This window comes from Neomonachus schauinslandi, chromosome 6 (assembly GCF_002201575.2).
Source record: "Neomonachus schauinslandi chromosome 6, ASM220157v2, whole genome shotgun sequence".
NCBI lineage: Eukaryota > Metazoa > Chordata > Mammalia > Carnivora > Phocidae > Neomonachus > Neomonachus schauinslandi.
In genome coordinates this window covers 36,363,897-36,377,244 of record NC_058408.1, presented here as the reverse complement: position 1 = coordinate 36,377,244, position 13,348 = coordinate 36,363,897, and the positions used below count along the sequence as shown (strand labels likewise).

The following is a 13,348-nucleotide window of genomic DNA, read 5'->3' as shown; positions in this document are numbered from 1 at the left end:
TTAGGGAAACTCAGGAAAGTCGTTTTATCTAGAAAATAGGGACTCAGAAGTTTATGAGGTGTTAGACAAAGTGATATGAAAGTTAGATGATTCTATAAAAGGGGATGAAAATGAAATAAAATTTTAGGTGATTAGATTAATTTTTGAGACTACGTGACTGAGAAGAATCCCTACGATGTTGGAGCCAAGGGCCTTGTTCATAGGGCTTTTGCCAGAAAAAGAGAAGAGAACTGAGATTTGATTGCCTTCTAATTCATGCTGTCACATCTCTGGTGGCTCACTCAAGGGCAGAGGCAAATGGCGTTAAGAGCGTACGCCGCCTGGGCATTTGAAAGGGTTCCTCACCAAGCAGTACCCTTGGGCCAGGGCACTAGAAAGGCTCTTTTAAAGCATCTACAAGGTGTGGAGCCGAGCAGAGCCTGTGCCTGGCCCTGCCAGATGCCCCGCTGCGGTGCCCTGGCAAGGTCTTGGCTCAGCACAGCCCTCGGCTCCTCTCAGTCCTTCTCACTCCTTCTTCGGAGTCTTGTCTTCACTGGTGTTTGCATGAAGTGGAATAATTTTCCCAGACCTGCCAAATCAAGAAATAAAGTCGTCTCTGAAGGGTGGAAAAACCTGACACACGCATCGTCTTCGGTTTCCAGAAGTTGCACTTTGGTGGTCTTAAATCAGCCATGTGACTAGTTCTGGTGAAAAGTATTAAGTGCTTCGAAAATACCATTTTCTTAAATTTTAGGTGTTTGGGGCTGGGAAATGGGAAATTTAAGATTCCCCTTCTTCCCTCGAAGGTGTAGAAATTGTGACTCTTAAGTCCTGCAATAGAATTCTCTTACATTTGTGGTGTGCTGTAATCCTCGTTAGCGTCTGTCTCTGTATCTGCATCTACAGCGATATTTGCATATATATAATCAAAACAAATCAGGAGATAGCCTCACTTTCTGGTGTGACCTGAGCAACGTTTCCTTCCCTTTCTTGCTTCTTATTGGCTCTAACCGGACCCTTGAAGAAGATCAGATAAGATAACTTGCAAATTTAGCCACCTTTTCTTTCATGCACAGTTGTAGGAAACTTATTATTTCCCTGAAGGTGTCCCTTTCCTAAAGATAAAGTAAACCTGCTTCGTGCTGGCTACTTTCCTAATAGCTCAGGAGCCTCTTGTGCTTATTTCTTGCATTGCAGGTATTTGAAATCTAATGTCCAGGTTAAGGAAACTTACAGCTACCAGTAAATTATAGTTTGAGGAAGTACGTAAGACTAATGAAAGCTGGGTGTAATTATGCCCCTCACTTCTTTCAAGTCTCCATTGTACAGGGATTTGTTTCACCTTGTGAAGGAAATGGCCGGCCTGTAAAACCATCGTGTCGCTTAAATGGAGGTCACTTATCCAGCAAATTAACTCAGAAAGAGAAAGTGGGAGGAAGCTAAAAAGGCAACTGGCTAAATAAGATGGTCACAGAGCTTACGTTTTGCCTCCTAGGAGAAGTCCTCTTGTTCTCAGGCAGGGCTAATTTAGTCTTGATCGAGCCATCTTTTTAAAGATAACTCAACACGCTCGGTTATCCGTTTTCCTGATTTATAGATGAAAAGCGGAGTGCTCCACGAGAGAAGCACAAGGGCAACCGCAGATAATCATGTCTCTCAGAGAGCTGAGAAGGGGCATAGTAACAGAAGTGACACAGAATTCATAAAGTCAACAGCGAGGGCAGTTTTCCTTGCAGAGCGCGGGCAACCGCAAGCCTGCAGTAAGCTCAAGGCTGGTCCAGTATCAAGCCAAGCAAGGCCTTGGAGCTGGTGGTAGCCTCTGAGGTTCTTTGTGGCTCTGCAGTTCTAGGACTCTGTGATTCAAGTCGTCACGAGAAAGATTGCATTCAGTATGCACAGTTTTGGAAGACGGGGATTGTATTGTTTAGGAATGCATATCCCTGCTTCCACCTTACCCGAGGCTTGGGGGCTGAGTGTTGGTGTCCTTCTTGTTCCGGTCACATGAAGGCCGGAGGTGGACAGGGGAAATGCTCCCTGGGTCCATGGAGAGCCTTTGTCCGAGGACTGGCTTTTCCTGCCCCATTGAGAGATGGCTTTTCTCCTCTCCCATGTTGTCAGTTTCCTGTGCCGTGGTTTACTCTACCTAGCTGGGGGTGTATCTTATTCCCAGATGGACAAACCATATTCACAATGGGGCCCAGGAAAATGGACAGTCCTGGCAGTTTTCCTGCCTCTGCTGAGAACCAGAATTAGTAGGAAGTTCTATCTGGAGGTTTTCTCTCATTTTCTTTCATGCTACTTATTTCCCCCCTTAGTCTACTTTTCTCCAAATGTGAGAAGTCGGGAGGTGTGTGGGTAAGAATTGTAGGATTTTATCATTTCAGTTTTTTAAACCCAGTAGTTTTTTTGGGGATGGGGTGGGGTGGGTAGGAAGCAGAGCTGCACACACAGTGGCTGAATTTTCTGTTTCTTTCCTTAGCTTTGCCTTAATGTTTAGAACATCAGATTGTACCCTTTGGTGCAATTCTTTGGTTGATGAATTTTTGTGATTTTTCCTATTCTTTTGTTTATTTGGTTGGGGATTAGAAGAGGAAAGAATCTGTGGTCCAGATTTACTCTGCCATCTTTCCCAGGAAATTTCCCAGAGTTGTACTTCTAAAATGCAAATCTGATTATGGAACTCTTTTGCTTAAAACCTTCCAGTGTCTCTCCCCCCATTGTTTTCAAGATAAGGTTTAAATTACTTCACATGGCTTATCATGCCATGTGTTCCTTCATGATCTGGTCTGTGCTTATCTTTCTCTGTTATCTGTTGTGAAATCTCCCCTCATTGTGTCTATTCCAGTCACAGTGAACTGAACTACATCCAGGTTCCAGAATTAACCTCATTCTCACCTCTCTGCCTCACATACTTTTCGTTCACCTGGAATGTTCTTTTCCCTCTTTTCCCCATCTAATTTCCACCTGCTCTTTAGATTTTATTTGCCTTTACCTCTGGGAAGCCTTTGCTGACCATGCAGCGCTCTGTGCCTGAATTCTGTGTTCTGTAACTCTGTATGTGTTGGTCACACTGTTTTCTGATCCACTCTTTTCTGTGTGTCTTCCCTTATTATTCTGTTCATTTTGATGGGAGGTGGTGATAGAGTGCTGGTGAATCAGTAAGTCTCTTTTGAGTGAATGTTTTCATTGTGTGTTTGTGTGTGTGTGTGTTCATTCCACATAGCACGGTGCTAGGTATAGGAGAGATGTTTAACATATGCTGGTACAATACTCAATATTTATTAAACTAACTTGAGCTTTTTGGTTGATTTGCAGTTTTATGTATGGGGAGCTGACCGATAAAGACACAATTGAAAAGGTGCGGCAAACATTTGAGAACTATGAGATGAATTCCTTTGAAATTTTGATGTACAAGAAGAACAGTGAGTATTCAGACTGTTGCGAACCATACCTTTATGTGCTTGGAATAGTAAAAGAGGTCCTCTTCCTCTGTTGTTGTCTTGGATCTTCTTCTCCCCTGTTAGCTAAATGTTGTTACGTGAGGCTATTGTGTACGTTGGGATAAATGGTGTGGATTGCTGAGTTACACTGTTCCTTATGGAACACGTGAACTTGTCACCAACCAGTTAAGACTTTTTTTTTTCTTTTTTTAAAGATTTTTATTTATTTATTTGAGAGAGAAAGAGAGAGCACAAGTCGGGGGCGGAGGGAGAGGAAGAAGCAGTCTTCCTGCTGAGCAAGGAGCCAGATGCAGAGCTCCATCCTGGGACCCTGGGATCATGACCTGAGCTGAAGGCAGATTCTTAACCGACTGAGCCACCCAGGCGCCCCCAATTAAGACTTCCTGATCTCTGGGCACCGCTGGCTCAGTCGGTAGAGCATGTGACTCTTGATCTTGAGGTTGTAAGTTTGAGCCCGACGTTGGGTGTAGAGATTACTTAAAAATAAAATCTTAAAAAGAAAAAAAGACTTCTTCATCTCTTTTTCTGCCAAGGTAAAGTTTTTCCTATTGGTTTACTTATGATGAGCTGCTAGCTGAAGATACTTACAGACTTTTTTTTTAAAAAGATTTTATTTATTTATTTATTTGAGAGAGAGAGAGAGAGCATGAGCAGGGTAAGGGGCAGAAGGAGAAGCAGGCTTCCCGCCGAGCAGGGAGCCCGATGCGGGGCTCGATCCCAGGACCCTGGGATCATGACCTGAGCCGAAAGCAGTCGCTTAACCAACTGAGCCACCCAGGCGCCCCATGATACTTATAGACTTTAAGCCTTCTTGGGGGAAAGGAAGACATGGGACAGTGACTCTGGCCAGATCATCTTTGAATCTGTCCTCCACAGTACCTAGCACAGCAGGTAACACCAGTAGATGCCCTGTTAGGGGAAGGGGATTAAGAGTACACCTATCTTGATGAGCACTGAGTAATGTGTAGAATTGTTGAGTCGCTATGTTGTTCACCTGTACGTTAAGTACACTGGAATTAGAAAAAAAGAGTTTCTGAATAAAATTTTCTTCTCCTGATGACCTTAGTTTTCTGTCAGAGACGGTATTAATATTCAGAGTGGATTGTGCATTTGTATTTGTTTTGGCTACAGTTACTTCCACTAAGCATGTTAATGAAGGGTTTTGGTCAATAGCCATACACAGGTATAAAACTCACTTCTCTCCTGAGGTTTCCCATTGAATGGAGGTGAGTTATGTTGGACGTATGGGCCAGTGGGGTATATCGCCATAGTGGGGGCTGCAGAGATGTCCAGTAGTGCTGTGTTTTTGGCTTTAAAAAATGATTTTGAGGTGCCTGGGTGGCTCAGTCTTTCAGTGTCTGCCTTCAGCTCAGGTCATGATCCCGGGGTCCTGGGATCGAGCCGCGCATCGGGCTCCCTGCTCAGTGGGAAGCCTGCTTCTCCCTCTCCCACTCCCCCTGCTTGTGTTCCTGCTCTCTCTCTGTGTCAAATAAATAAATAAAATCTTTATTTATTTATTTATTTATTTATTTATTTGACAGAGAGAGAGACAGCGAGAGAAGGAACACAAACGGGGAGTGGGAGAGGGAGAAGCAGGCCTCCCACTGAGCGGGGATCCCGATGCGGGGCTCGATCCCAGAACCCCGGGATCATGACCTGAGCCGAAGGCAGACGCTTAACGACTGAGCCACCCAGGCGCCCCAATAAATAAAATCTTAAAAAACAAAAGAACCAAAAACTATTTTGTCTGTAAAGCATTCTGTTCTTTATATGTAGGATTGGATGGTAGGTCATAGGTTCAATAGCACGTTTCCAGAGTGGCTCAGATGGCCCATGAGGCTACGTGTTTATCTTGGTGGCATTCAGAGTGATACATTTTGCTCTGGAAAGCAAAGGGCACATGTTTCATCTGGAAGGAGCTGGGTCTTCAGTCTGGAGTGTTGGAGCAGGCAGCTGAGAGCACCCTTTGCTTGGTGCCGTGTGCTGAAGCTGATGAGAGACTGGCTCGGGGCATCAGCTAATCCAAGAGGGTTGGTCCTGTAGCTTTCATATTTGCGTGGAGCCTTGCTTCGTCTCCCTCCTTCAGCCAGTAGGTTGAGTTCCTACCCCACTATTCGGCAGGAGAGGAACAGGGTGAAAGACTGTAAATGGCTCTGTGCTGGTCCTTCAACATGGGGAGCACAACCCAGAGCACCAGCTCTTACCAGGAGCACACTGGCCTTTTCATGGGGAGGAGCTGCTGTGTCCATGTGCCCCGAGCTAATAGAGTAAGTTCAAGGTTTTCCACGCTGGGAGCTTTGCGTACTGAACAGTGTGGGTTTCCCCTTGACACAGCATACTAATTGGGTAGGTGTATCATAAAAATAATGCTTTGCATTTATATTTTGCTTCAGAGTTTTCAAGCTTCATTAGACTGTGCATTTAACTTGCTGAAATTATATGTGTTTGGCACACAAAGGAGAGAAGGGGAAACTTAATTTAAATTGAGTCAGTGATCTCACTTGCCATTCCCTTTAGGGAGCATGTACCCCAGAGGAAGTGTGCAATGGGGGAGATGAAGCCGCCGTTCCCTCAGTTGCCCCCCGGGGCTGAAGGCCTTGTATTATGAGCGTCTTGTGCACTGAAGGTGCTTCTTATAGCTGAAGTTCTGTACTTTAGGTAGACAGGGCCCACGCATGTAAGCCAACTGGTTCAACTAATGTCCTGCCAAAGAACGGGCATCTCTTCCCTGCTTTGAGGTTGCAGTAGGCGTATTAAGAGATGCATGCCAGTCTCCAAGGGGGCATGACAGCCTAGGCATGGGACTCTACTTCCAGGGTGGTGGTAAAGAATTTTCAAGAGTAATTGTGGTCATATGTGATTTTTACCTTATGCTTTGGCTTGAGAAAATAAACTCTGTCAAAGATAGGACTCCACTCTCTTTTAAAATGTTGATTCTCTAAGCCCCGTGAAGTTGGCATGGCTGATGTTATTTATGCCCATTGTATAAGAAGTTCCAATTCCTTACCCAAGGTCGTGCAGAGCCAGGACCTGGTTTCCAGTGTCCTGGCTGTTCTTCCAAGACTGTGGGTACAAGGCAGGGCCAGCATATATGGTTGTGGTTATTCCCTGTGTAGAGGGCAACTGGAAACCAACTTACGGTTTGCTTGCTGAATCCTCCATGCACCGTACCTAACATTACATCTGTGTTGAGGGAGGAGCTGTCTTTCTAATTTACACAAAGATGTCTAGAAGGCTAGTGGGAGTTCCATACAAGGCTAAGCCTGCACAGAAAACAGGAAGCATGAAATTGATGCAGATAGTGTTGGTTTCTTTTTTTTTTTTAAAGATTTTATTTATTTATTTGACAGAGATAGAGATAGCTAGAGCAGGAACACAAGCAGGGGGAGTGGGAGAGGGAGAGGCAGGCTTCCCGCTGAGCAGGGAGCCCGATGCGGGGCTCGATCCCAGGACCCTGGGACCATGACCTGAGCCGAAGGCAGACGCTTAACCAACTGAGCCACCCAGGCGCCCCAAGGATAATATTTTTAATGTTACAATAATGATGTTGACATTTGTGTAAGTTTATCTGTTAGGCCTGATCTTAATTCAGTAGAAAGTAAAACACGCTCAACTTTTGTGGGTGAGAAATTTCAAAGGAAATAATGTGTTCTTGTAAGTTTTGTGATTTTCATGATTTTGTAATTGGAAGAAAGTATGGGATAGGACCAAAATTTTGTTTCCATAGTTCCATATCAAACATTAAATTTAACTGGGCACCCAACAAAGAATGGAAAGGGGCTAAAACGGATTCATTCTCTCTTGAAAAATGCAGGGTTTTTTTTTTTTTTAAGATTTTATTTATTTATTTGACAGAGAGAGAGAGATAGTGAAAGAGGGAACACAAGCAGGGGGAGTGGCAGAGGGAGAAGCAGGCTTCCCGCGGAGCAGGGAGCCCGATGCAGGGCTCGATCCCAGGACCCTGGGATCATGAGCTGAGCCGAAGGCAGACGCTCAACGACTGAGCCACCCAGATGCCCCCGGACAGGAGATCTATGCAGAAACTGAAGATGGTGGGAGTTAGGCAGAGGAAGGGCAAAGAATAGCCCAGGCTGATGAAATGCACTGAAGTTTCAAGAGACCCAAAGCAGGGCTTCTCAGACTTTGACATGCATGGGAGATCACCTGCAAATTGCAGTACTCGTCTTCTTCCATAGGTCTGGGGAAGGGTCCGAGCTTCTGCCCCCAGGTGATAGCAGCACTTCAGGTGCGTGTACCACATTGAGCAGCAAGGACAGAAAGCAGCTATGGTGAAGACTGACTTGGTGTCTACAGGGTGTGTCTCCTTCACGGCTGGATCCCTTGCACCCAGCATGCCTGACACATAGCAAATTCTCCCCCAAACTCATGGAGTAATTACATAAATATGTAAATCGATAAGGGGTGACCATTGAGGCTGGAGAGATTAGGAAGGACCAGTAATGCAGCCACATTAAAGAGTTTAGAATTTGTCTTAACATTGTTTGGGGGGCACCTGGGTGGCTCAGTCCGTTAAGCTTCTGCCTTCGGCTCAGGTCATGACCTCAGGGTCCTGGGATCGAGCCTCGCATCGGGCTCCCTGCTCAGTGGGGAGTCTGCTTGTCCTTCTCTCGCTCCCTCTACCTCCCCCCCCCTGCTCGTGCTCTCTCTGGCTCTCTCGTAAAATAAATAGAATCTTAAAAAAGAAAAAAAAGCAGTGTTCGGGAAAGAGGGCGGGGGTGAGGGGTGTTAAGTATATAATCAGATTTACATTTTAGAAAGATGGCTCCAGTAGAGTGAGGAGATGGAACAAAGCCTAGGAGACTGGAGGTCAGGGGCCCACTTAGGAATGACCTGGTGACAAGATGGTTTCGGCCTGCTGGGAGGAAGGGGGCAGAGGCAGTTGAGAAGGAGAGATGTCCAGGGATGTCTCCTCCGGGACCGGAGGACTGAGTATGGGGACTTTGTCAGTGGTGCCCACTGACTGGCTCTCCCCTCAGTCTGCCGAGCCCCAGGCAGTGCCCAGGAAGCAGGAAGCATCGTGTTTCCCGTCAGGAGCTCCTTGTCTGGACTGAAGGAAAACATGCCAGGTATCTAGCACAGAGCCCAGCGTCACACAGGTGCTCGGTGAATGTTTGTTGAGTGACTTTGGAAGGAACTTGGCAGCTACCAAGAAACAGATGAGTGCAAGAGAAGCGTGTGGTTCAGAGCGAGGGCCTCAGGGCCGAAGTGGGAGCGGTGTGGGGCCCAGGTGGCCGGTGATGCCCCCGAGGAGCAGACTGCGCAGACGTGGGCAGGAGGAGGGAGGGAGGAGGCAGAGTTTGCTGCTACTTTCAAAACATCTGGTTCAATAGACTGAAACGTTCAGCATTTTGAAGGTGTATAGAGTCCCATGGGGCAAAGGCACTCCTGTTGAGATTTTAAAATGTGAAATGTCATCATCTAAAAGAATTTTTATTTTTTTCTCGGATTTCTAAATTGAATTATTTTACTATGGAGAATACATGAACATGGGAAGGAAAACAATCACCCCAAAGACTCAGCAATTTTACTCTGCTATAAACTTTTTGGTGTGTTTCCTTTTAGGTTTTGCCTTGCACATGTTACATAATTGAGATTTTGATGTGTATGCAACTTGAAGTCATACATATATTTAATCTTCTATCATAAAAATATCCTCCTCATTAAAATTTCCCATAACTATAATTTAGAAAGAATTCATTAGTACTTCCTCCACTGTTGGATATTTATGAGGGGAGTATCTTCATGTAAAGATATTTATTGGCATTCTGAAATATTTCCTAGAAGTTGAGAATTACCATGTCAGAGAATGTGAACTGAGGTTCCTGAGATGTTTTGCCAGTGTTTCAGAATTGAACCCATTCCCAAGTTCACTTGCAGGTTTCTAGCGTCTGACTGATTGCACTATACCAGCACTGAACAGTAGAACTTTCAAACGATCAAATTGCCTCCAATTAAACTTTTTTTGTTGTTTAATGAGTGTTTTTATTTTTTTTATTTATTTTTTTTATTTTTTTAAGATTTTATTTATTTATTTGACAGAGAAAGACACAGCGAGAGAGGGAACACAAACGGGGAGTGGGAGAGGGAGAAGCAGACTCCCCGCCGAGCAGGGAGCCTGATGCGGGACTCGATCCCGGGACTCCAGGATCATGACCTGAGCCGAAGGCAGTCGCTTAACCAAATGAGCCACCCAGGCGCCCTAATGAGTGTTTTTAATGCTAGTGAGACTGAAGTACTTTTTCCTATTTACTATCCGTTTAAAATTATCCTTTTTATGTTAATTGTTCAGATTCTTTGCTCATATCTTCTATTTAATTCTGGTGATTTTCTTATCGATTTTTTTTTTTCATAAACTCTTAATAAATTGGCTTTTCCCCTCTCCCATTCTTTAGTAGTATTTGCAAGGACAGCTTTATAGAAAGAATCTTCTCTTGATAAGAATATAATGTTTGTCCCAGTTGTGGGGAGTTGGGAGTAATTAGCAGAAGGCTTCCTGGTGTGCTTTGGAATGAGTGTGTGGTATACTATTATGTATCTTGAAGGAGGGATGATTTGAAAGGTTTCTTTCTATAGGCCAGTCTGATGAATAAACCTGGGCATTTTAGTAGTGCTATGTGTTTCCTATCATTTCTTAACTCATTCTCAGTAGGTTAGATAATTTTCATACATCAGTAACAGTCATCATTATTGGACTCATTCAGTAAATATTTAGGTGGTCATTCTTGTGCTAGTCAGTTAGTTTTTCCATTTTTCAAACAAGAAAATCATGAAGTATCAGCTCTGAGTGAAAGCAGGACACTCTCTGGGTAACACTCCACGGCACGTGACTGACTCCACGATTTGTGGCATGGCAGGCAGCCTCCTGTTTGGGACCTCTGGATCAGCTTCTACGTCAGAGAAGCTCAGGAAAAGGCTTCTTCTGCAGTTGTGCCAAGCCAGCAAGGAAAAGCTGCCAGCCAGATACTTATTAATTACCTACCGTAGGCCTATGAGTTTGAGCCAAAGAGATCCAGATATAAAAAACTGACTCTGCCTTTGAGGAGGTTACAGTCTAGTTGTGGAGACGAATCTCATAGGAAAACCAACATATTTTGCCCATTTTCCTAAAGGATTGTCTTTTACTTATTCAGTGCTAGGAGCTATTTATATGTAAGGGATATTGAGTCTATGTTGAAAAATATTTTTATTTAAAACGTCTTTCTTTTTAATTAGACTTTTTAAATACCATTTATAAAGTCAGGGGCGTCTGGGTGGCCAGCTGTTAAGCGTCTGCCTTCGGCTCAGGTCATGATCCCCGGGTCCTGGGATCGAGCCCCACATCAGGCTCTCTGCTCTGTGGGGAGCCTGCTTCTCCCTCTCCCACTCCCCCTGCTTGTGTTCCCTCTCTCGCTGTGTCTCTCTCTGTCAAATAAATAAAATCTTAAAAGAAAAAAAAAAGCCAAAAAAAATCATGGCAGCGTTCTTCTTTATAGTTCTGAGCTTTATATAATGTTTGGGAAGCTCGTCTCTTTACCTAGATAATGAAAATATTCTTCCATTTTTTTCCTTCTGGTACGTTTAGAGCTGTGTTAGGATATTTAAAACATTAAACCAGGGGTGCCTGGGTGGCTTAGTGGGTTAAGCGTCTGCCTTCGGCTCAGGTCATGATCCTAGGATCCTGGGATGGAGGGATCGAGTCCCACATCGGGCTCCCTGCTCCGCGGGAAGCCTGCTTCTCCCTCTCCTGCTCCCCCTGCTTGTGTTCCCTGTCTTCCTATGTCTCTCTCTGTCAAATAAATAAAATCTTAAAAATAAATAAATAAATAAAAAATAAATAAAACATTAAACCATTTGGAATTTATTTTCCACATTGCTTATTTAGTTGTCTCAGTACAATGTATGAAAGAATCTAGCTCTCCCCTTCTAATTTGAAAGGTCCTTTTTTTAGATGCTAGATTCTCACACATTCATGAGCTTGTTTCTCTCCTCTCCTTTTCCAGGAGTCTTTTATAACTTATTAGCTATGTGAGTTCGGTTAAAATGCTCTCCTACTGGGGTTTCCCATATTTAAAATGGGGGATAATGCAGTTGCAATTCCATCTTGCAGAGTTGCTGTAAGAAGTTGGCCATAATGTGTCAGGACTGGACCCCACTGTAAGGGGGGTCAATAATAAATGATATTGTTGTTTTCATTGTTGCTTGTTTTAGGGCTGGTGCCAATGGCTCTTAGTTATTGGACAGCCGACCTTTGAACAAGGCAAGGTTAAGGTGTCAGCCCCCCACCCTTGCAGTTGAAAGTCTAGGTATAACTTTTGACTCCCCCAAAATGTAACGACTCATAGCCTACCGTTGACTGGAAACCTTACCAATAACATAAATAGTTAGCACATATTTTGGATGTTATATGTATTATACACCTTATTCTTAAAGAAAGCTAGAGGAAAGAAAATGTTACAAGGAAAATCATAAGGAAGAGAAAATACATTTATAGTACTGTATTTATTGAAAAAAATCCATGTTCCCTGGAGGAAGTGGGAGGGACAGGCTCTGTATTTTCATTCCAAATAAAATTCTCTTTCTAAAAGGAAAAAAAAAATCCATGTATGAGTGGACATGTGCCACTCAAAGGTGTTTTGTTCAAGGGTCAACTGTGGGAGATAGTCCTTGTTATTATTTTTCTTTCAAAAAATTTCAAAGATTTCTTGGCTCTTCTTCTACCTGTATTTGTCTACTTGAATTGAATTTCAATTCATCAAACTGAGAAAAACAAACAAAAAAGAACAATTGAGATTCTGATTTAAATTGCATTAAATTTATATATTAAATGGGGAGGTTTGACATGTTACAAAATTGAATCTTCTCATCTACAAACAACGTAGCTCTCTCCATTTCTTTAGGTTTTGTGTTTTGTTTTGGTCTTCCACCACATTTTAATTAAGTTGAAGCTTAAGCATTGATTTTTCTAGCTTCCCCCCCATGTCTGAGACTGGTGCTCTTCCTCAGAACAGGTAGAAGCAGCTCTGGAGTTTCATTAAACACCTTGACATACATTCTCTTTTAAGTCATCCAAACACCCCTATGAGGTAAGATCGAACATTTCAATCTTACAGGGGAGAAATTTAAAAGGAAGGGAGGAATGTATCAGACATCTATATATTTTTACTGAATCTAAAGTAGGTTTATTATCCCCATTTTGCAAATGAGGAAGCTGATTCTAAGAGATGGAGGTGACATGGCCAAGGCTTATGGTAAGCTAAGAGATAGGGCTCACACCCGGGACTTGGGGTTCCCAGTCAGATGTTCTAATGGCCAATGGCCACTGCTTCTCACTGTTGTTCTCTCAGACTCTCTGGACTTGTCATTTGTCTCAGTGAAGGTGCCCTGAGACCAACCGGTCTATTTCCTAGGGGAGGCCGCCATTCCCTAGTCTAGTTTCTGGACCCGTCATCTGAACGGCCCAACACGTTGCAGCCATTCCCATGAGCCAGTGATTGGAGGTCAATTCCATTGCTGTTGAATATGGCTTGGATACCTGGCTGCCTGGGTACGGAGAGTACCAGGGTAGGAAGAAGCCTAACGGAGGCCAAAAAAATCTCTTGTATAGCCGAGCCTTGTTTTTTTGTTATCTGACTGCTGGGGTTGAGAAACCCGATGGCCATGTCAAGTTGTCAGGTTCATTACTACGGGACCCGAGGCAGCGAGTAAGGGATGAGAATCACAGATCACAGAGTGAGCAGGAGGAGGGGCCTGACCCGGAGTTGCCCCTCCACTGGCACCCTCAGCCAGGAAAGACCGGCTCTCCCAGCAGCACCTGCCTTTGCCATAAGCCTTTGCTGTGTTTTTCCTGGATTTGTGCATTGATCTTCCTTTATTTATCATTCACCCTTTGTCCTTTTTGCAGAAACAGG

At 44.0% G+C, this 13,348-nt stretch overlaps 1 protein-coding gene across 2 annotated transcripts in view; it reads left to right on the top strand.

Annotated features, from left to right (window-relative positions):
* KCNH1 (potassium voltage-gated channel subfamily H member 1) overlaps nucleotides 1-13,348 on the top strand; it is a 364,685-nt gene that overhangs the window by 27,505 nt on the left and 323,832 nt on the right. For both annotated transcript variants that reach the window (XM_021682533.1, XM_021682532.1), the window contains exon 3: nucleotides 3,295-3,401. In XM_021682533.1, the coding sequence (XP_021538208.1) occupies nucleotides 3,295-3,401 (107 nt within the window). The remainder of the gene's footprint in view (nucleotides 1-3,294; nucleotides 3,402-13,348) is intronic.